The sequence below is a fragment of the Carettochelys insculpta genome, chromosome 4 (assembly GCF_033958435.1).
Source record: "Carettochelys insculpta isolate YL-2023 chromosome 4, ASM3395843v1, whole genome shotgun sequence".
NCBI lineage: Eukaryota > Metazoa > Chordata > Testudines > Carettochelyidae > Carettochelys > Carettochelys insculpta.
Window position 1 is genome coordinate 55039630 of NC_134140.1, and position 24615 is coordinate 55064244.

At 40.9% G+C, this 24615-nt stretch overlaps 1 protein-coding gene across 1 annotated transcript in view; it reads left to right on the forward strand.

Annotated features, from left to right (window-relative positions):
• PDGFRL (platelet derived growth factor receptor like) overlaps positions 1-24615 on the forward strand; it is a 41115-nt gene that overhangs the window by 14155 nt on the left and 2345 nt on the right. Inside the window, exons 3-5 of the mRNA XM_074991825.1 lie at positions 19056-19207; positions 21652-21945; positions 22403-22542. Of these exons, the coding sequence (XP_074847926.1) occupies positions 19056-19207; positions 21652-21945; positions 22403-22542 (586 nt within the window). The remainder of the gene's footprint in view (positions 1-19055; positions 19208-21651; positions 21946-22402; positions 22543-24615) is intronic.

The following is a 24615-nucleotide window of genomic DNA, read 5'->3' on the forward strand; positions in this document are numbered from 1 at the left end:
TGGCCAGGGCTCCCCAGCCTGTCTAATAAAATCCAAACCAACAGAAATTTCTGTTTAGGTTCATATGGGGTGGGGGGAAAGCTCCAGCCTTTTGGCATGTGCCAGTCTACGTGAGGCAGCAACGTAAACTGCAGTGGTGCAAGAGCAGTGCACACAATGGGAGAGAGGATACTCACGATACAGAAGGAGGCAAAGAATGTTTGAAGCTCCCAGGCAGCTATTAAAACAAGAAATTCACTCTGTTTAAAGAGTTTTCCCAACTCCAGCAGTCCATGGGAGTTCATGTTGCTGTTTCAAGAGCCCAGTTTAGGGGAGAAAAAAAAATAAAACAAAATTGACAACAGCTCCCTGCTGTTTAAAGAGCCCACCTCCCTCCCCTTTTTTCATCTGTCCCAGGCAGCCTTTTAAAGTAAACAAAAGAACTAAACAAAAAGAGCAGCATAATTGCACTTAAAAAAAAAAAAAGTGTACTCTGGGAAGTTAAAACAAGGGGCTGTGCTGAGAAAAGCACGCACTGCTCACCCCACTCGTCTCTCTCGGCAAAACATGAAGGGGGGACTAGAAATGATGGCAGAGACTGCAGGGGGCAGGGAAGTGGGCAGCTGAGCCAAGAGGGGCTGCAGGGAGGCAATGGAGGGCCTTCATGTGGGGGGAGGGGAATCAGAAATGATGCCAACCCTCTGCCAGCAGGAAGTCAGGCAGGCAGCACAGTCACAAGAGCACAGTACAGTTGTGCACAGATGCTACGGGGAGGCAGCGGAGGGCTGCTGGGGGAGCTGATTGTGGTGTGCCCCCCTTTTGAAAATTTGCACATGCTGCCATGGGGGTGCATCTCCCAGGTTTTTTTAAAGCAGGGGCATGCAATCACTGTATTTTCTTCTAGAACAACAAGAAGTCCTATGGCACCTTATAGGCTAACAGATATTTTGGAGCATAAGCTTTTGTGAGCAAAGACCTGCTTCGTCAGATGCATGGGGTCGGGGGCTTCCAGAGGAGTATTTAAAGAGTGGGGTCCCAGTAAAAGGGAGGGCCAGAGCTGACAAGGTCTAGTCAGTCATGGTGGGAAAAAGCCCATTATCAGTGGTATGTATCAAAAGAGGAAAAAACAAGTCAAATCAGACAGGGGGATGTGACCCATAGTCAGTCTAAGGGGGAGATATTAACACCCACGGCAAAGGAGCTGCTTTTGTAAGGGACTCCCAGTCTCTGTTTAATCCTTGGGCCATTTCCACCTTGCTGAATTAGACCTTGTCAGCTCCGGCCCTTCCTTTTACTGGGACCCCACTCTTTAAATACTCCTCTGGAAGCCCTCCCCCCACACACTCATGCATCTGATGAAGTGGGTCTTTGCCCATGAAAGCTTATGCTCCAAAATATGTTAGCCTAGAAGGTGCCATAGGACTTCTTGTTGTTCTTGAAGATACAGACTAACAGGGCTACCTCTCTGTGTTTTCTTCTGTAATTAATAAAGCTATAGCATTTTTGTCCAGTAGGTGGCATATGTCAGCTGTAAGATGTGCCTTTCATCACAGCCACTTAAAGAATAAAGTAATGCTGTAAGGGGTCTGATTTTCAACACAACCTTAACTACACGTTGAACTTCTCTTGTCTGGCACCCCAGAGACCTGACCAGTGTTGAATGAGAGAATTTGCCAGACCACAGGAGGCCAATATTGTCTAGCAGTATTACCAACAGTTCCCCTGCATACAGGGCTCTTAGAAGTTATTTAGGGTAAATTACAGCTAAACAACAGCACAGAACACTCAGAGCCAGGACTGGAGGCTGTAAGCAGACTGTATGGGACCATGGGAAACTTGGCCATACCTGTGATAAGTGGTCATCTGGCTAACTAAAATTGTACCAGATTATGGATGTTGCCAGATGAGAGAGGTACCACCTGCAGGTCTTATTTTTCATGTGCAAATATTTGATAATATAGCATAGATCATGTAGGTGTCAAAATACCTGACTATATCTGCAGCTCAGGTTAGGTTTGTTTCTAAATCTTTTGGAAACTTGATTGGGTAGGTGCAGTTGAATCTTAAACATGGTAGTAAAAAGAAACTAATTTTCATGATCAGAAAAAAACAAACAAACCCTAGAGTTTCTGTAAGTTGACCGAATTGAGAGGGTCTGATTTGGGTACTTTCCCCCTAACCACATTGGTTTGCTTAAAAGGTCTTTGAAAATAATTATTTAAAGCATTTAGTGAAGTAGGGCTTATTTTTTTAGAACCAACTACTTAGATGTAAACAGATTGGCTGCATCTACACTTGCATTCTTCTTTCGAAAGAAGCATGCAAATGAGGGAAATCAAAAATGCAAATGAGGTGCAGATTTATATATCTGGCATTTAATTTGCATATTCTTTTGAAAGAAGAAAAGCCATGTAGAGTCACCTCTTTCAAAGATGGGGTTTACTTTTGAAAGAGCCACATCTACACTGCTTTTCTTCTTTTGAAAGAAGAGTATGCAAATGAGGTGCCAGATATGTAAACCTGCACCTCATTTGCATTTTCAGTTTCCCTCATTTGCACGCTTCTTTCAAAAGAGGAATGTAACTGTATACGCCGCCGTTGTTCCTTTAAGCTAGAAGAGTTTGATACACGCACACTAGTGCATTTTAGACTAGTAGATTGCTTATATCTGATTTATGGACATTTAAATATAGGAAGTACTTTCTCATGCAGACATTTTGTACTACAGTACAGTATAAACTCTTCCAAAGCTGGCAGCCCTGGGACTGGGAGGTTGGCAGATGGACAGGTATACCTAGCAATGCATAATACTGAAGAAAAACAAGATTAGATATTAAGAAACAAACAAAAATGTATGCAGAGTACTTTATTGTCCAACGACAGTAGTATTATACACTGTAAATTTATACTTTATTTGCTGTATTTATTTGTGTTTTAGTTTTACTATACTGTACTTATGGAAAATGTGACTAAAATTTATTTATGGTTAAAATGCCCGTTATTTGAGAATTCCAGATGGTAGAATGCTTGATATGAAAGAGTTTACTGTATTATAATCTTTGATAAGTGTGGTTGGAAAAATGTAAACTAAAAATGTTATGGTGGCATGTATTTTTACTATCTCTTAAAATATCTTCAGCTAAATATCCCAAATATTTTGATGTACTAGTAGGGTGCACAGATGCAAAACAAATTCATTTGTTTTGGGCTTTTAAATAAAATGTGAATTTTACTTCCTGGTTTTAGGAGAATATATGTAGGCTTTTTGAACAAAATGAAAATCTACTAGATATAGTTGAATTAATTAATAGGTCAATCATTATTTGTAGAGTGATTTGAAGGTAGAAGATACTATTTAAATATTCTCTTTTTAAAAGCTACATTTGACCTTCAGGTTCACATACAGTGAAACATACACCTCCTATATGTAGATTTGCTGTCCTAAGTGTTCTGTTATTTTTACAAACAAAAATTTAAAAAACAAATTCTTTTGGTTACATTTTAAGATAAAATATTCCACGTGGAGAATTGGTAGTTGTTGTTTACGAACAGTAAAAGTAATACCACTTTGTCCACCTCGCTAGAAGTAAAGGAATATCTTTTTGCTCAAGGAGTAATCATTTATAATTTTTGTTAGTTTTTTTGGGAGATGCCAATTAATACAGAAAAAAGTGAGAAGATGGAAAGAGGGAATGCCTAATCATAAGTTAAATAGTAACAGAGAGGAAGCCGTGCTACTCTATACACTATGAAAACAAAAAGCAGTCAAGTAGCACTTTAAAGACTAGCAAAATGGTTTATTAGGTGAGCTTTCGTGGGACAGACCCACTTCTTCAGACCATAGCCAGACCAGAACAGACTCAATATTTAAGGCACAGAGAACCAAAAACAGTAAGCAAGGAGGACAAATGAGAAAAAGATAATCAAGGTGAGCAAATCAGAGAGTGGAGGGGTGGGGGGGGAGGTCAAGAATTAGATTAAGCCAAGTATGAAGATGCAGCACCTCATTAGCATAATGGTGCCTGCTGCACTTTGAAAGTGCCACTTTCAATTGCACATGGCTCATCTACAAGGGGTCCTTTTCGAAAGGACCCCACAGATGTCGAAATCCCCTTATTCCCGCAGCTCATCTATACAGGGTCCTTTTTGAAAGGACCCCGCAGACATCGAAATCCTGTTATTCCTATTTGGTTATAGGAATAAGGGGATTTCGACGTCTGTGGGGTCCTTTTGAAAAGGAGCCCATGTAGATGAGCCATGCATGATCAAAAGCGGCACTTTTAAAGTGCTGTGGCCACCATTATGCTAATGGGGTGTTGCGTATTCATTGCAGTGCCTCATTAGCATATCCCGAAGTATCTCACTAGCATCCCCCTTTCGAAAGGAGGGGGTGCTTGTGTAGACATAGATCTATAGTGTTGCACATTGATTGATTGGTTCACACAAATCCTACCGGTGCACAGTGAAGGCTCCCTAGGTGGTTTAATTCCGTGTTGGGAAACGGCACTAAGTTAAAGCATATTAGGGAGCCTTTAGCACATAGGAGCAAGGGCCGACTAAATGGACCAATTAATGAATATGTTAGTGCCTTTTAAAAATCACATTACTGTAGGGCACATTATTCCATTGCATAGAGCAGCCCTTTTGTCCAGTACAATGACAAAAGATTGGGAAAAAAAAAACCCTTCAGACACTTCTGTGCCTTGTTTATATTAGCAGTGCATAAAATGAATGAGCTGTTGGACATAGTGGAACCAAAACAAGACAGCTTGTAGGTATTCCAGGCTAGTGCCTTCATTTGCAACCATCTCATCAATGCTTGGTTCAGTATTTTTACTGCTAATAAAATTAAACTCTACCTACTTTGTTGCACTGCAGTTTTGCAAGGTGAAGTTACTGTGAATGATTGGTTAGTTAATGAACAGCATCACTTTCCTTTTACTCATGTGCAGAAATATAATTAGAATACGCTATGTGGTAAATGTTGACAGACACAGTCTTGTAAAAACTATCCAAGCAATATTTTTAGCTAGTAATTACTTGCTACTGTTATTTTTAATCCACATAGCAAGAAAGGCTTTAATTCAGGGTTCTCTGGTATCTTATGATTCTGATAGTTAATTGTTTATTATAGCTTGAGTCTACAACCCTACAGAACTGAAATTAAGATGACTGTACCTTATTGACCCTGTGGAAGGAACTTGTTTGCATACCCCTATCTTGAGAAATTAAGTATGGCCTTAATTTCTTAAGGTGGTTAGGGTTTGGCTCTGGACGAGAGCTTTAGATGTCTGTTCAAGTCCTGGCCCAGCCACAGACGTGCATGTGTCAAGTCACTTAATGCACACTTTGCCTCAGTTCTTCAGCTGTAAACTGAGGGTAGCAGTGTGTGACGTTCACTATGGTGATGAGAGTGAGATAGCTGGATAGAAAACACTGGCATTTTCCCAAGACACCAGGTTTAATAATCTTATTCCTGTGAAAAGTGCCATGGGTTCTCCTAACTCTGGACATCCTGACTACACAGGGCTCTTGCGGCTAAAATGCGCTAAAAAAAAAAATTGTGAGGTACTTCCATACATACCTTACTCAAGCACTAAGACTGGCAAAACTGTTGCGTGAAATGGAATCCCTTGTGGAAACAATGGGCCTTGGGCAGGGTTCCCTCTAATTTTTTTGCATCTGCATGCAGAATAAATTGTGTTATACTCACTGAGGCATGTGCAGATGTGTATCACCAGTAGTAGCACGTGGTGCCAGCTCTGGGCACTCTGCCAATCAGCTGGCTGTCATTTGAATCGCTTCTGGCTGGCCGCCGAAGTGCTCAGTGTGCAGGGAGCACTGGCCTTGGGGAAATAACTCAAACACCCATGCTGGAAAACTGTAAAAGTAAGACACAGGAGGGGTGTGGGGAAGAGCTGAAAATGGCTGTCGGATCCCAAAGGTGTTGTACGCAGCTTCTCAGAGGTGCTGATCTGCTCAATTTCTAGTAGCTACAGAAAGATTTGAGGGGGGGTCTGTCCTGCCCGGAACTGAGTTCATAGAAACAAAGTTGCTGGCAGCAACTGAAATCTTTTTTATGTCTTGTGTGTATTATTGTAGTACCGGATCTGATGCCAAGAGAGTGTTTTAATATCGGAACGTTCTGGAGGGAGCTCTCTCTTTGAAGATGATCAGTTCTGTTTCCTTTCTGTGTGCAGTAAAGATAGTTGTCCCTGGGGAGGACGGAAGCTGTGTGGTTTTGTGCTCATTTAAATTTGGCAATTGCAGTTGGGACCCACCTCCAGAAAATACAAAAGTGAGGGTTGGCTGCGGAGCCAGACATTTTGGCTCCACTGTGTTCTTATCAGACATTCAAACCACCAATGTGATCAGGGAAGGACCACAGCCTGCATAATCTTTTAAAAGAAAAAGGTGATTTATAGAAGGATATAATTATAATCAGAAGAAAATTGTCATAATGATAGTAATTGTGTAGATGTATTTCAGGCTTTGGTAAATACTCTCTAATGAGAACACTCCTGTTATGATGAGAGGGAGGTGATTTTTTTTTTTTGCTTTTGGAAAGTAGACACTTCTTTAAACTGCCTTGAATATTTCTACAACTGCTAACATTTATAAAACTCTGCAATGGGAGGGAGGGAGAAATGTGGTCTCTAAGATCATAGGAGAGCTCCCTTGCAACGTTTTGAGCAGTACGGAGCACAAAAACAACATTTTTCAGGTCTGAGTGTTTACTAGGACAAGACTTTGAGTTTAGTTCGTGCTGTGTGAATAATAGAACTCCTCACATATCTGGCTATTGACTAGTGATTTATTTAAGATATTGCTAGTAATTGGGGATGTTAATTTTCAAATCTTATTCTACAAGGGGGTATATTTGAACTTATACTGACAGCTCATTCTTGTACTATTTCTTCCTTCTGGGTATTTTAGTATAGATACGTTCCTCATGTAAAATCCTTAAAGTAAAAACCAGCAAACCAACCCAATAGCAAGAACAACTCTAAAGGGACACTGTCAATCAAAGTTGCCTCATTTTTAGATATAAATACCTTATAATTTAAAATTTATTTGAATATTTCCATTATTTATTTTAAAATTCCATTATACATGTTTTCAACAAATAAACATTTCCTCTGTATGCACTTGTGACCCAAACATTACAGCAGGGCACAACTAACAACCTGAAAATGAAAACAGTAGAATTTCATGATAAACACAGGTGAAACAGACCAGTCAGTTTTCTCGGTCGAAGAAATCACTTCTCCCTCCTGAAAATTAATGTTGATTAGTATTAACAGGGTATTGAAAAACAAATTAGAGTTTTAAAATTGAATTTTAAAAATTAAATTTTAAGACTCTAAGTACCTTGTGACAGCTATGGACAGTCTCGTTTTAAAACCCTGCTTTTTAACTTGCTGTCTCTTTAATGCAAAACAGACACTCAGGTGTAGGGAGGGGTGACTGTATCATGGAAGAATTGTCATTACATTCCTTTATGTATGGATTCTTCCTTTTATCAGAGGTCCGTACTGGAGGGCAGTCAGGTGCTGGTTCCAACGTAAAATAGTGGTTGTACATCCATAATGAATACATCTGAATAAAATTAAATTCTGTAACACTCTTCATGAACAGTGTTGTACAGTATATGCATTCTTCAGTGTTTAAAGAGCAGGAATAAAATACTGAATTTAAGTGCAGAGTCGCAGCTACAGACTATTGGAGAAAGTAAGAGTTAGGAAAGGGGCATATGACAGAACTTTACTGTCAGATGCTCCCTTAGGCACCTCAACTTGTTCTAATTTATGCTGGGCCAGTACAGCATAGACCAGACTGTACAGACCAGCTCCCGAGAATCAGGAAAACATAGCCAGCTCCCTGATGGCCTTCTACTCGCTCTCCAGCTTGGAGCTCTGAGAAAAGGGAGACTGTCCATGTAGTCTTATTTGTTGTTAGTCACCAAGGCTGTGTCTACACTGGGAAATAAAGTCAAATTTATTAAAGTTGACTTTATACAGCTAGATTTTATAAAGTCAATGATGAATGTCCACATGATTAGAAAGTCGACGTAGTGTGTTCCCATTACCTTTGCAAAGTTCAACTGTGTCAGCAGTGCATTGTGGGTATCTATTGCACACTTCCTGCACCCCCGTTGCATTTTGGGTTTCTGCGCCACTGTGTTATGGGAAAAAATGCACTGCAGGTGGTATTCTGATGTCATCATCCCAGAGTGCATTGCCCTCACTCCCTGCTCCCATTGAAAACAAACTGCCAAATGCATTTTTGCACCACTTTTCTACAGCCTGCCCCAGTACAAGCCATTACAAGGCTAGTGGGCCAGTCCTGAGAAATGTAAAATGCAGAAATAAAACTCTGAAAAGTTTCAGTTTGGAGCTGTTGAAAAGTTGGTGCATGGATTTTTTGTTTCGTTTTGTGCTATTGTTGGAATGCTTCATTTTTATATTTCTTTTTTGACCCAGTAGCTGTGTGGTTGGGGGGTGGCACCAGAAAGCCCGGCAGCTGCATGGTGGGTGCAGAGGCAGCTGGAGAGCTCAGGCTTATTCATGCTTCCTGTTTCTTACTTCCTACTCACCTGGAGAGCAGTGAAGGTGAAAGCAATGGTCAGAATAGACACATTGGAGGCATTGTGGGATACTTTGAGACCAATAAATTTGAATTAAATAACACTGTGTCTATATTAGCACTGTCAACCTTGTAAATTCGATTTTTGGTCTTACTCCTCATGAAAAAGCTGGAGTAAAAAAGTTGACCTTGGGACCCCTTAAAATTGACCCAGTGATATTTGTTGTGAAGACAAGTACACTCATTCCTCGTTAAATGAGTACTTTACTTACGAGTACTTGCTAAAATGAGGGACACAGATACTTACCTTTGTTCACTAGACGAGTGAACTCCCCCGACTAATATGAGCCTTCCCCAGCTCCCTGCAGACCCAACCTGCTGCAGCCTGAAACCCTGCTGGCTCCGCAGACCCAGCCTGCCGCAGCCTTAACACCCCTGCCTGCCCCACGGACCCAACCCACCACCACGTTTTAACCCTTCCTCTCGGTCATGGCCCCAAACTGCCGCCAGCCTTTAACCCTCTCCAGCGCCATCCCCACCCCCACAACACAAGTTTCACTTCCCTTTCAGAAGCAGCACCACATGCTGCCACTCCTTCGCTGCGTTACGAGCTCTTGGAACGAGTCAGAGACTTTTACATGTATTTTAACAAGAATTTAGTGTCCCTCTTACGAGTTTTTGCCTACGAGCAGAAATTTGGGAACCAGTTGTGCTCGTATAGCGAGAGATGAGTGTACATTTTAAAATTGACCTAACTCCATTAAAATTGACTTTATGCTGTAGTGTAGACATAGCCCAACTTCCAGTCCAGCTGGGGACAGACAGGCTCTACTGGGCCACACTGGGATTACATCATGCTTACCCTGCATTTTGGAGTGAGGCTCCCAGCCCGAGAAGATGGACTTGGGAGTGCTTGGAAGATAGCTGTATAGGCATCACTTACTCGGGAGCTGTGGCTCTAGTGAGAGTCTAGGCACAGGCTTTGAGCACAAGGTCCAACAAGAGCTGTAACTTCAAAGCAGGCAGCTGTTTTAGGAGCCCTAGCGCAAGCCCCCCCTTGCCTGAGTCTGCAGAGCAAGCCTCTCAGCCACGCTCAACAATGCTGTGTGCGCAGGCCCCTAACATTCAAGAGGAGGCACATTGTTAAACCTGGTGTCATAATGTAGGAGCTGATCTCATTCTTACTCAAGTAATTGCAAAATCCAATTGGTTTTAGGCCTGCTCCTGCTCTCTCTGGAGGCTTTTTTTCCTCTCCTTCCCAGACCCCTTCCATTCCCCGAGCAGCGGGAGAAATGCTGCACTGTGCTTGTCTCTCATTTTGTTTCTTTTTCGTGGATTAGTTAATAATACTATTCTATTAAATATTTTATAGCAGTTTTCAGCTCAGGATCCTGAGAGTTGTGTCGTGTGTTTCTAAAGCTCATGCTTCAGGGTTTCAGCTGGTCACCTGCAGGGGTCAGAAAGGAAATTCGTTCCTTGCCCTTCTCCCTTCTGTGTTCTGGGAGAGGGAGGTGGCGTTTTCTTCCTTGCAGTGGTTCTCAAAGTGTGAGGTGAGCCCACTAAGTGTTTTAATGGAGTCACTAGGGCTGGGGTCTGGGGCTGAAGCCAGAGCACCACAACCTGGGGCCAAAGCCTGAGCCCCACTACCTGGGACTTCCACCCTAGGTGATGGGGGCTCAGTTTACAGATCCCCCACCTAGGGAGGTGAGGCTTGAACTTTAGCCTATCCCACCCCTACCCAGGGCAGCAGGGCTTGGGCAAGCTCACACTGTGGTCCCTGGTGATGTAGTAACTTTTATTGTCAAAGGGAGTTGCAGTGCTATGACGTTTCAGAATCCCTGCTCTGAAGCTCCAGCGATGGCCACAGCTGGAAATGAGGCAGTGGACGGGATAAACCAGGGCTCTGAAATGGCACAGAGTGTATTCCTCTCTCTTTCTGGCACTTGGCTGGCTGGTTCTTGCTCAGGGTCTAACCCATTGTCAGCTGTGGAGTGGGAAGGAACTTTCCCCTGAGTGTGCAGGTAGGAAGGGTTTTTGCCTTCCTCTGCTGCACGGCGTGCAGGTCGCTTGCTGTGATTGAATGTAATTTGGTTGTTGGTGCTAGGTGGTGCTGGTTTCCTGTGATATACAGAAGTTCAGACCAGATCGGGGTGTGCAGTGACTTTTGATGGGGGCCACTCCCAAGAATTTAGTAAGTGGTCAAGGGCCACACGTTTCAAAGATCTTAAGGGAGAAGGTTTGGGGTCTGAGATGGAGTTTGGGGAGAGGAGGGAGCTCTGATTTTATGATGTTCACATATATGTATATAACAGCATTTATTAATACATATACTTCTAATTCAGGATGGATCTTTCTCGATAGGTAGAACAGAATAACCATAACTAAAATGATTATTTGATTTTAATAAGCTGAATTTATGTAATTCTCATACTGAAAAAGCTTGTTCATTTTAAACTATCCTGAATATTTTGAATAAAAAACATTTAGCTCAGATTGGATGGAAGATAGCAAACAGTTGACTCCTGATTGACTTTCGCAGTTCTAAAAATACATGCAAGTGAAGACAGCACAGAAACCTTGTTCTACAAATTCTGATTATATTGCAATTTTCGTTTATAGTTTAAACCTTTCCCATTTATTCCACTGACATTTATTATGTTACTATTCTCAAATCTTTAACTAATGTTGATCTAATCAGCGATATTATTGCATGTTTCCTGGTATTTCATCAGGAAATTTCCATTGATTACTGGACAGCTTGTATGCAATTAAATCGAACACATTGTATCACTAATTAATTAACATCGACCTTACGTCCATCTGTATTTGGCAGTCTACATTAACTGGCAGAGGTTAAGTTCCTTTGGCATAATTGCTTCTCTGTACTGTAAATACAGTTCATTGCACGTTTATGTACTCACAAACTAATCAGTGGGTCACTATATCTGTAACAGAAATATATAGTGTCTGACACTATTTTAATGCAAATTGGTCTACAAATTAGATCTTAAAAATTAGATTCGGAGACCTGGTTTAATCATATCAGTGGAAAAACGACTTTGCTAGATGTAGAAAGCATATATGCTGCAGCTGTTCTACTGTAGCAAACGTACTCTAGACATGCCTTAAGAAAATGAAAGGCTTCAAAACTAAGGACATTGTTTAGAGCAGAGGTTCTCAACCTTTTTTTTTTTTCTGAGCACATACCCCCTCCTCCAGCAACCTGCTCTAAAAGCTCCATGACCCACTTATGTCCTAACTGTTTTTTTTTTCCTGAATATAAAAGGTAGCGTTAGTGGTAGGAAGCAGAGCAATTCCCCATGGCCTATGCCACAGGGAGCCCTGTGAAGCTAAGTTGTTGAGGCTTCAGCTTCAGCCCTGGATGGTGTGATTCAGAGCCTTGGGCTTGGCTTTCTGTCCTTGGCCACAACGAGTCTAATGCTGGCTGAGAGGGGATTAGAGTCTTCCTCTCCCATTCCCAGTATACAGACAAACGTGTGTGTATTTATATGTAAATCACACACAGGAAGACCAAGGGAAAACATGAAGCAGAAGCTTGCAGATAAGAGAAACAAAAATGTGCCTCATGCTGAGGAAGCAAACTGTGACTCAGAAGATGCGATTTTGCATGTACAACATTAATGATGTGCAAAGGAGGAAAAATAAATGTTGTGATGTTAGACTAACTCCAGATATAAAAAGACAAGGCATTACCTCACAGACAAGAAAGCGAATGCCAGCTTGGCAGTGGGATCTCTGCGAATGTGGTAGACTGCAAACATTTCCTCAGACTTATAAGAAAGTAAAACTGCAACCAGGCAAAGCCAAATTAAAATTATATAGTTGTCCAGCAACTGAAGCCCTGGAGTGGGACTCAGAAGACCTTGATTCTATATCTGCTGCATTCTGCTGGGTGGCTTTGGACAGGGTACTTCACTTCGCTCTGAGCATTTCCTTCATCTTTTAAATGGGGATAATGGTACCACTTTGCTTTGTAAAGATATATGAGTTCTGCAGGTGAAACGTACACTCTAAGAGCTAGTTGTTATTATTTTTATTAATTAGTACCAAGGGGAACGTATATAGGCTGAAATTTTTATGTTGTACAAACAGCGTAGAAGTGACTGCTTACAGCTAAAACAAATGGATGCATGAACCTACAGACACTAAACTTGGGACAAACACCACATCATCCGATAAATGCACAAGCAAAACATCTGGAGAAAGCCAATAGCCGATCACATTCCTGCAGTGAAGTTGCTTAGAGATCACCCTGCTGGTTTTGATGGACTGGGTTGTCTTCCAGGCATGCTCAACCTGGAATTGTTTAAAACTGGGGAGATTAGACCTCAAGAGGAAACATCCCCAAAAAGTTCTGGGAGTAAGAGAACTTCCAAGTTCAGCGTGTACTTGGAGGCGCCCTCAGCTACACTGCCTGTCAGTTCTTCGAAGTTAGCAGCTTTGAGGTTCCCGTAGTGACCATCACATGCATCGCAGCACCTCATTATCCTCCTCTGACCTGCCTGCTTAGCATGTCCCCTTCAAAGAAGTGGGCTTGCATAGATGCACCCTCAGTGAATAAACACATAGACTCAGTCTTTTGCTCTCCTTCACCACAGTAAAAACAAGGAAGTTAAAGTACAATTATTTGGATGCATCAAACAAAAGAATTATGATACACACTCCAGTTCTCTCCACTCTGAGAAGTCCTAACTGGAGGGTCTTCCTGAGGCAATGCACCTTGCTCTGGTACCGGTGGTTGGATAGCCCATTATAAAGAATTTAATATCTTGTCCTGCAAAGTTGTTTGTAAGCCTTTCATGTTCAGTTATTTCCGTGGAATTTGAAGGAACTCAGCACTTCGCAAGATAAGCCTCTTAGCAAGCCTGATGTCCTTTCTGTTTGTGCTGCTTGTTCATGTGCAAGCATGAAAGAGAGAACTAAGTGCAATATTCAGACCTTATATGTTCTTCCCTGTGTGCTTTCCTCTCTCATTCTGCACTTGCTGAGAGTAAAGTTTTTTAAATTCTTAGACAAAAACCTGCTGGGTGCTTCCCCTGGAAAACTATTTATCATCCCCTTTCCACACTCAGGGTAGGAAAAGTAGTGATAAATACCATTACTTGCTTACTTACTAAATGTTTTAATCGGTATGACTCCATTAATATCTATATAATCACATATATAACTTTCTTTTTTAATGGTCTAACTCGTGATTTGCTTGGCAGCTAAGGAATTTCCTTTGGATTTTGGGAGTTTGTTCTTTCATGTTGTAGTCCTGTATGATGTGTATACTTTGCAGATGCTTTGATGTTGGCTTAAACTTGAGTTGTCTTGCCATGACAGGACATTGTCTTTATCTTGGCTTTATTAGTAGTGCATTTTGAGAGTCAGTTTTGATATCTGTCAATCAGTTGCCCACTGACCTGTGTTCCTTCTGTCCTGCTGATCAAGTCTCATGGTTCTTCACTGATGCACCCCTTATGGGTACGCAGGGTGGTGAGGCACCATTCCGCTCTCTCCCCTTTGCTTGAAGTAGTCTGTGCCTGCTGTGCTTCAGCTCCTTGGAACCAACAGCCTCTGGCACCACATGCACTACTTTCCAGCTCCAGGCCTGCCTCTGTCTGTACAGCTAGCAGTGGGCACACACCAACCCTGAATACATAAAGTATTCCCTGCCATATTCGGACCCTGTTCTGCTGAATATGTGCAGGATTGCCAGGTGTACTCTTCCCCAAGGAACAGAACATATTGGCTGGTGGTGTTTTGTTTCGGGACCCCTGTATCACTTACACTTACCAATTTTACTATAAATCGATCCATTACCAAAGACTAGAGATTCAAATTACAGCGAGTAAGAATTCTAGAAATAAATGCTAACAAAAGAAAATTGTAACACGTCTTGTAGATCATATACTATACTTGTTAACTTCTCATCTAAAAAAAGTTTTATCTCAGTCCAAATTCTCTTCTTCATTTTCTATCAGCATTGATATTGCTTTCTCATAGAGCAAAATCATTGTCTTTTTGCTTCCTCTGTGAAAGAATGCCTGGGTATCTTCTCGGACCTCCAAATGGAGTCAAGTGAACCTCTGAAATGCGCCCACCAGAAAGGGTTTCCCTGCTGCTTTTCTGTTAGATTTCTTTTTCCCTGAAGTTCTCAGGATCCTTAATTTCTATTCAACTTCAGACTGGTGATAGGTGAGTCATTGTGAATGAGAGATCTGTTTTGGGAGTCTCCTGACCCACTAGGTCCCTCCTACTAACATTACAAGAAGAAGTATTCTGTGTGGGCTCCTTCTGATGGTTCTAATGACAATCTGGACTTCTATATTGAGTTCTTCCGCAAATGTGTACAAGCCGACATTGTGAACAAACAACACCATGGGCTTGTCGACACTAGCTCCCTACTTCGAAGGGAGTGTGGTAAGCAAGGTGTTGGGAGATGATTAATGAAGTGCTGCAGTGCATGTGTAGCACTTCATTAAGCTAATTCTCCTCTGCAGCAACTTTGAAGTGTTAAACTTCGAAGTGCCAGCTCGTGTGTAGCTGCGGCTAACCCGCCGGTACTTCGAAGCACCTGGGCAACTTCGAAAGTCCCCTTACTCCTCAAACCTCAGCTGTGCAGAATGCAATGCTGTCCACTGCCTCAGAACAACTCTGACATTATAATCAAAGAAGCTGACAAAGAGGGTGCTGTAGTTGTCGTGAATAGGTCAGACTATTGCCAAGCAACTCACGAACACCACATTCTATTAGTCTTTCCTCTGATCCCACTGAGGAGTACCAAAAGAAACTACACCATTTGCTCAAGAAACTCCCGGCTTCTGCTTGGGACCAAATCCACACAGTCATGTCTACAGAGCCCCAGCCAGCAATATTCTATCTGCTACCCAGGATCCATAAACCTGGAGACACTGGACGTCCTGTAATCTCAGGTATTGGCAACCTTACAGTACGTTTATCCTGCTGCATTGACTGACTCTCTTCTCAAACCCTGTGCTACCAACATTTCTAGCTATCTTTGAAACACCACTGACTTCCTGAGGAAACTACAGAACAGCCGTAGTCTTCCTGAAAACACCACCCTCACAACCCTGCATGTAGACGTTCTCTACACCAATATTCCACGTGTGGATGGACTACAGGTTGTCAGGAGCATCATCCCAGATCTGGTAACTGAGCTATGTGACTTTGTTTTCACCCACTGCCATTTCCAATGTGAGGACAATTAATATCTGCAAGTCAATGGCACTGCTGTGGGCACCTGCATGGCCTCACAATATGCCAACATTATTATTGCTGACCTAGAACAATGTTTCTTCAGGTCCTATCCCCTATCTCCCTTCTTCTATTTACGCACACTACATTGATGATATCTTTATCATATGGATCCATGGTAAGGAGACCCTTGAATTCCACAGGGATTTCAACAGTTTCCATCAATCTGAGCCTGGATCATTTCACAAAAGAGATCCGTTTTCTGGACACTACACTACAAATCAATGAAAGACATGTTAATACCACTCTATTCTGGAAACCCACTGACTGCTCTTTTTACCCACATGCCTCCAGCTTTCACTCAAGACACATCACCCAGTCCATTGTCTACAGCAAGGCCCTATGGTACACCATATCTGCTCCAACCCCACCAACAGAGACAAAAACGTAAGAGATCTTTATCAAGCATTCTTAAAATGTAATTACCCACCTGTGGGGAGTAAAGAAACAGATTGACAGAGTCAGATGAGTACCCAGAAGTTATCTACTTCATGAAAGGCCCAACAAGGAAAATAACAGGACACCACTATGTCATCACCTGTAGTCCCCAGCTTAAACCCCTCCGATGCATCAGTGACAATCTTCAACCTATACTGGAACATGATCCCCCACTCACAGGCCTGGGGTGACAGGCCAGTCCTCTCCTACAAACAGCCACCCAACCTCAAGAAAATACTCACCAGCAACCACATACCATACTGCAGAAACACTGTCCCTGCAACAAACCCATTTGCCAGCTCTGTCCACTTATCTGTACAAGCGAGACCATCACAGGACCTAATCACATCAGCCACGCCATCAGGGCTCAAACACTTGGACATCCCCTAAAGTGATATATGCCAGCAATGCCCCTCCCTCATGTACATTGGACCAAACTGGACAGTCTCTGTGCCAAAGGGTGAATGGACATAAATTGGACATCAGGAATTGGAATACACACAAACCTGGGTAGGGGAACACTTTCACTGCCCTGACATTCAATAAAGGATTTAAAAGTAGTTATTCTTCTACAAAAGAATTTTACCACAAGATTACAGTGAAGAGAGATCTGAATTGGAATTTATTTGCAAATTTGACACATTGAAATTAGGCCTTAACAGAGATCTCAGCTATTTTACGGATTACAAGTGTAATCTCCCCCCCCACCCCCCGCTTTGAAATTATCAGGAATGGGCCACAAGTATCCACCTTGATTACTGTTTTTGGTTCTCTGTGCCTTAAATATTGTTCTGTTCTGGTGTGGCTATGGTCTGAAGAAGTGGGTCTGTCCCACAAAAGCTCACCTAATACATTATTTTGTTAGTCTTTAAAGTGCTACTTGCCTGCTTTTTTGTTTTGATAATAATTTATTAGGTGAGCTTTTGTGGGACAGACCCACTTCTTCAGACCATAGCCATACCAGAACAGATTCAATAAATTAAGGCGTAGAGAACCAAAAATAGTAATCAAGGTTGACAAATCAGAAAAAATATTATCAAGGTGAGCAAATCGGGGGAGGGGGTGGTGGTGTCATGAATTAGATTAAGGCAAGTATGCAAAAGAGCCCCTATAATGACCCAGAAAATTCGCATCCCGGTTCAAACCACATGTTAATGTGTCAAATTTGAATATACAAGAGAGTTCAGCAGCCTTTCTTTCCAAAGTAGTGTGAAAATTCCTCTCCAGTAAGACACAAACTCTTAAGTCATTAACAGAATGGCCTACTCCATTAAAATGTCAGCTGACCGGTTTGTGGATCAAGAGTGTTTTTGTGGTCTGTTTTGTGCCCACTAACTCTTTGTCTAAGAGAGTTTGAAGTCTGTCCCACGAAAGCTCACCTAATAAATTATTTTGTTAGTCTTCAAAGTGATACTTAACTGCTTTTTTTGTTTTGATAGTATATAGACTACAGAACAGCCTCTCTGTTTCTCTCTGTTACTAATCAAGCCAGTAATGTCCTTCTGTGTTTCTGTCAGATTGAGTGTCTACATCCTGTTCAGTGGCCATGTCTTCATGCTGTAAAATTGTGCTTGATAAGAACTTAGCTTTGCATATTTGAGTCCCTTTTTTGTAGCATACATTTAAGTGGTAATGTTCTGTAGACTGTCAGAAGCATGTGCAGGTGCTTTGGGACCACTAGCAATGGCATTTTAAAAAAATGCTCTGTAGTGATTGGTCATTTTCCACTCCAATGGTGCCTACCTTTGAATACACTGGATGAAATTTTGAAGCTATTGCAAAACATTCTTTTTCCATCTGAGCATGTCTGTGTTTCATTGGTGATAATGAGCTTGACATAAAAGTGCAATGATTAAGTTTTGTGGGAGTGATGCTCTATACACTGTCTCACTAGCCTCACATTGTATGTTTGTCTCTCTGTGAACATAGTGGCATTTCAGGATGAGGGAAGTTAGTCTGTAACTTTTTGATCTGCCTGGTAGTTGCTTCAATATGATGCAGTTATGTCAAAGCCACAGCTTTGTCCAGAAGTCACCTCGGGAGTTCTCACATCTAAGAAGGTTGGAAGAAATTTTGTCAGATGGTTTACAAATTCTGAGAGTTTCTGAATTGATTTGCTATCTTCAGGTATAGATGTCTGTTGCCTTGGGGAGCCAGGTTGTAGCCCTTGGGAGGTCAGCAAGAGTTCCATGTCTAGTACTGCAGTCAATTACAATTCCATCTTACTTTTATTTAATTTTAGATTTATTTGCCTAGCTTTTTCTAGAAGACAGGTGAGGTTATGATTGTGATCTGTCACAGCCTCTGCCATATGTCCCTGCATCCATATACCAGAATATCACCAGCAATCACTCTGATTCCTGCCAGTCCTCTTATTAGGTCTTGCTGGCAATGCAGAATTAACCTTTTGCTTCAGGTTTGATCAGTATCTTTCCTTTCCTTTTTTTTTTACCCCCCACCACTCACCCATTCCTTACCTCCCTTTAACCTTAATTTAAAACTAAAAGCAGCAATAGTAATAATATGCGTAACAAAGAAAACTTTGCCTCTGCTTCATCATGTGTGTTTGCTTACATGTTATGGCCTCATCTTCCACCCTTGAATTAAGTGGGACACTCATTTGTACAAGTATTTGTAAGATTGGGGTTCATGATGTCCGTTACAGAATGAAAGAGGAAACAAAAAATCAAACACAAATAGAAATGAAGTGAGAAAGTGTACACACAAATGTGTATGTGTTTGGCTGTGTTTTATGACTCTATTCTCTCTAGCATTAAGCAGCTTGACAGATATGGTCAGCTGATCCTTGCAAATTCTACTGCCGCAGACACTGGTGAATATAGCTGCTGGCTTCTTCTGTGTAATGGCTATAGCTGTAAGAAGGATGAATCAAAAACTGGCTCAACATATATCTTTTTCACAGGTAATGAATTCCTTTGGCTCATAAACTAAAATGTCTGGGTTGTCTGTTCGTATGGAAGGGTTAACATGTTAATTTCCATTTTCTTATACATAACCATTTCATGATCTGTATCCAATTATTGTTCCGTAGTGGCTACGTACAGATAGATACATTACGTATGGAGTGAGCAGGAAATCAAGCAAATAATTAACAATAATGCTATTTGTGTGTCTGTTTTCCTATGCTTTAATGCAGGCGTGTCCAGCCCACAGGCCGCATGCGGCCCTGGACAGCTAGTAATGCGGCCCCACAAGATCGTAAACTTTTAACATTATTATGTGATTTATATACATTAACTATATTTTATATTTTATATGCGGCCCAAGACAATTCCTCTTCACTCAATGCGGCCCAGGCAAGCCAAAAGGTTGGACACCCATGCTTTAATGTAAATATAAACACGTTAAATCTCTCTAGTGAGGCACTTTCTTATCTGGCAACATCTATAATTAGGCATGATTTTAGTTAGCTGGATGACCACTTACCATGGGAGTGGCCAAATTTCCTTTGGTCCTGTAAAGTTTGTTTACAGGCAGCAGTCCTGGCTTTCAGTGTACTGTGCTGGTATTTAGCTGTAATTTTCCCCTGTTTTCTAAGAGCCCAGTAAGCAGTGGAAGAGTTGATTGATGTGCTAGACAATATTGACGTCCTGTGGCCCAGCAAATTCTTTCATTCGGTACTGGTCAGGTCCAGAGGGTTCTGGAGTAGAGAGGTTCAACCTATACCCAAAACCATGCCTAAGGAAGCAAAAAGTGGATAGTTCGCAAATATCTGAGATAGCATATTCCAATTTTAGAATCTACAATAAAACTTAACAACAACCAGGTCCAGAGAGAGTCCAAACCTTCTGTTTTATGTCCGTCTGAAAAAACCTTCCAGAGGAGAAAATAAAGTAACATCTTAAGACACATCTTTTCAGGATGTTCTAATGCAAACACACTTCTGGCTCCCCACATTAAATTCACAGCAGGGAACCCTGACCAGTGTTTCTTCCTTCCTGAGCAACTGCACAAGCACACAGCTTACAGGGAGTCAAATGCTGCCCAGCTGATCGGTGGAACACCCACAGCTAGATTTTTTTTTTTTTTGTTTCTACTGGTGGTGCACATTCACATGTGTTGGTCCACATAAAAATTATTCTTCATTTGGATGGAAAAAGCTTAGAAGGAGCATTGATCCCAATCCCTTTGAAGTCAAGATTTTCACTCAAGTTTTTTGCATTTCATACATCAGCCTTCCAAGATGAAAAACCACCACTATAAATATATGTACCAGCCCACAAAGTTTGATGTTGGTCACTGCTCTAATATTTAGACATTAAAGGTTTTTATGCAAGTCAAATAAAAAATTAGTATCATTACCTAGTATATTATTGGTGATTGAAGCAAATGGTTAATTTGTTCACATAACAGAAAACATTAGGAATGATGAAAAACCAACAGTGCTGCCTGATTAGAGCTAAAACATTCCTGGCTGGAAAATGTTTCAGCATTACAGTATAAGATTACTAAGATAAGATTGTTTGTTTGTAATAAGGTCAGAAATAAGTTGGAGCCTTGGGATTATGGAAGCCATTTATCAAAACAACCTTGGAGCACTGACTTCTCTTTCTTTTCAAAAGGTTGGACTAATCAGATAAGCCACCCTACAGCAGGCAGTGTTCAGGCTGAAAATATTGTGGAGTTTAAGAATTGCATTTTTAAGCAACACATCCACTTCTTAGAATAGGGCTCGTTTATCATGACCTAAAAGCACTGATATATTTGAATTGTGCTGTTACTTTCAATGTAAAAACAATTGAGTATTTCAGTCTGTATCAACAAAGTTACATATTTTGAAGGGACCTTCCTGCTAATAACTAAGCACAATACAAAGTCAGATAATAGAGGCCATAATAAAACTTGTGCTTGTTTTTCTACTTTCCCCTTTGAAAAAAGGTGGGTTGGATTTCAGTAGGTCCAGATACCTCTTTAGGCCTTTTGTGGAAATGTCTGCATTATTTCAAAAGCTGAATCCAAAATTAGGGGTGGGCTTTATTATTGTTTTAAAAGATATAACCCTCCATTTTATGAAACTGGTGAAGGCTACGTTTGTTTGTTTTTAAATTTAATGATTAAAGCCACGCTATATATAATTTGTCCAAGTCTGGCATATTTTGACTGTAAAAAAAATCTTTGGTGACAGAGTTAATTAACTGTAAGATATGTTAGATTGATTGGTGCCAGATTTTTGTACAGAGGTGTAAATCACTGCCAATGCAAAACCAGAACTTAATAATTGTTAGAAAATATCTCCTTCCTCCCCATTGTCGTTATTTATGTATTAGAAGACAATTTATATTTTTGTCACATGAAATTGATATACATAACTTGCTAAATATTATATTGTATTACTTTCTTATATAGATAAAGAGGAGCTCTTTGTACCTACTTCCAGTTATTTTGAGATTGTCTACCTGAACCCAGATAAGCCAGCAGTGATCCCTTGCAGAGTGACTATCCCATCAGCAAAAGTGACTCTGCACAGGGAGTTTCCAGCGGAAGAAATCAAAACAGATGGAACTAATATTGTCTATGATCTGAAGAAGGGTTTTATCTATCAACACCCCACCTCTGACCATAAAGGAGTGGTTTACTGTAGAGCAGAATCCAGGGGAGCACCTCAGATTTCCATCAAGTATCAACTACTGTATGTGGAAGGTAAGCTGAATGATTTCTGCCAGTTTATGCTGAAAAGCATTTGTCGTCCTAGAGTTGCTTATGGGGCAAGATTTCAAATGTGAATTTGAAAAAAAAATTGTCATGAAGGTATTTTGAATATTTAAACCAATTTTTAAATGAAAATGTACTTTTCAGATAAAATCTGTTTGTAGAATACCTTGTCTGAATTTATGCCCATTTAGAGAAAGTATAAAGCTTATACTATGAAGATTAAAAAGCAGGTGTGCACAGTTAATCATTTTATCCTGGCTGCACAGGACACGGAGGTGCAAAATAAATTCCAGCAGCAACTGTCCATAAAGAAGATAACAAAGAATGTGGAATAGCCCAGAAAAATCAAAACAAAACATTTCCACAGAGAAGTTTATTTGGTTAATATTTTTTTTTTGATTTTGCAAACTTATTCCTGCCTCCCACCCACAACTTTTTCATTCAGTTCCTAGTGGTCCACCCTCAACAACAATTGTGGCATCATCCAGTAAAGCAGAAGGTGGTGACAACATTAATGTTCTCTGCGTAGTCCTTGGGGAGCCAGACGTGGATGTAGCATTCAATTGGAAGTATCCAGGGGAAGAGGTAAGACACACAATTCTAACTTGAATGTATATATTTTTTCTTAATAAGAACAAACTCCCACAATACAGACATTTTAAATACCAATCAGTGTTTTCTAGTTGGGGAAGGCAAGGGGGATCAGTGTGCGTTGTCCAACTCTCTAGTTACAAGGTCACATCAGGAGGAAGTAGTATGCTATCTGGTTGATTTTTCAGCTGATTTTCAGCCCTCATTTGAGGAAGAAGATTAAGATACAGTGAAGCATAGTTGCAACTAGATTTCTGCACTGTTCTAGATGCTTTGTGTTGGATTATATCAAAAGCATCTACAAGGAGCTATCATTAAAGGGCCCTTTGAAGACTTTTGTGCAGTTGGTGATAGTGGCGGTTCTCTCGTGGAGCCTATTACGTGTTTTTTGCCATTTACTGCCAGGTTCAATTCAACAAACTTATTTTGATCTCTGTAATCCTAGCATTAGAGACTACTTATGTTATTAGTACTCTTCCTCCTCTGTACCACACTGACAATCAGCACTAGCTTTACACTTGTAAACTTGCCCTTGGTATGATCGTCATATGGCAGGATGTTCTCACAGGAATTTCCTCAACTGGGATCTTACAACCCTGTCTATGAGGTCAAGTAGTTAAATGCAGTTGTTACATAATTGTAAACCAATGCTGATGCTTCAGAACCATCAGTATGTAATGATTTTAAATTTCTATAAAGAAAAATAGAAGTTCCTTCTATCTCCAAAGAAAACACCCTAAATATAAGCAGCTCCAGCACTGGGCGGTTTGCAGGTTGACATACACATGAGTTTCTCCCTCTTGGACGGTCACAGTCAGGGTGCATCCATCCCTCTGAAAAAAACAGCTTTGCTTACAGTAGGAAGGGAACAATCCTGTTGTCAGTTTTCTGCCCAAGCAGAATGAATGTTGTCAGAGTAGCTCTGTGATTTAGCTTGCTTTGGGTTTTACACTTTCAGTAGGTTAACACTGTATCATATTGTTTTAGTCAGATATTTAGTAATTTTTGACTTCTCCCTCAGTCCTGCTCACTTCATTGTTTCTGTAGCTCCATGCTCTTCCACAAGCCTGCTTCTGAGAGTCCTCTTTTCCTCCGCCTTGTGACAACCCATGAGTGCTGCCTCATTCACGTTTATGGATAGGAACTGAGCTATATTGACCTTTATACGAAGGTGAATGGGGAGAAAGGACAGAACGGAGTAGTGAGTGGGGAAATGACATGAAGGAACAGGACTGGCTTTGGATGGGCACTTGGAGGATAATGTCAACATGGTAACTGGGCAGGTATGGCCAATAGCTAACAAAATAACAGGGAAATTCTTCCAAACTAAAACTTACTTGGCTTTTGAGTTGAAGTTACTCTAGCACAAATCCACCAGCCAAGGTTTGTGACTGACAGCTGGCTTCTCAATTGTTTGCCTTGATTTTTTTGGTGAAAGCTTCTGTCAGTTTACATTTTTGAGTTAGGGGTGTGATATTTTTGCTGACAAGTGAGTAGGAGGTAGTGCTTAGTGAAGACTCTCAGGAGACTCTAAGGTGTTACAATGTTAGATTTTTTTTCATTGAATGTCTGTAAACATTGATTTCACCACACAGATGTACACGCACGTGAACAAAAATCTTTCCCTAAATAATAATTGAAATTCCAGATAGAAAAGGTAAGCAGTGCTGCTTGAGAACTTAGCAGAGGATGACTTAATATTTTTGCAATATTTTGTCATGTGATGTTGATGGTTTGTGTATTAACAGTTACAGAGTTTTACCTCTTTGCATTTCAACATCTGTCATAAATAAGTGGTTGGTCCTGTTATTGTGAGACTCCAGAAGTTCCCACAACTGTGAAAATTTAAAATGGATAAAAACTTAAAATAATGCTTAAAATAAATATTGGTAATAGGTTGAAATTATAAAAAAATTGAATTCTGACAATCGTATCCACAGTATTTTCAATCTGAGATTATTTATTTGCAGTGTTGTCGTTGACGTAAGAGCCTGCCACTTAGTACTTAACAGGTGACATGCTGGCTCTTAAATGCTGATAATGGATGACTGGCTTGTTGCACATTGA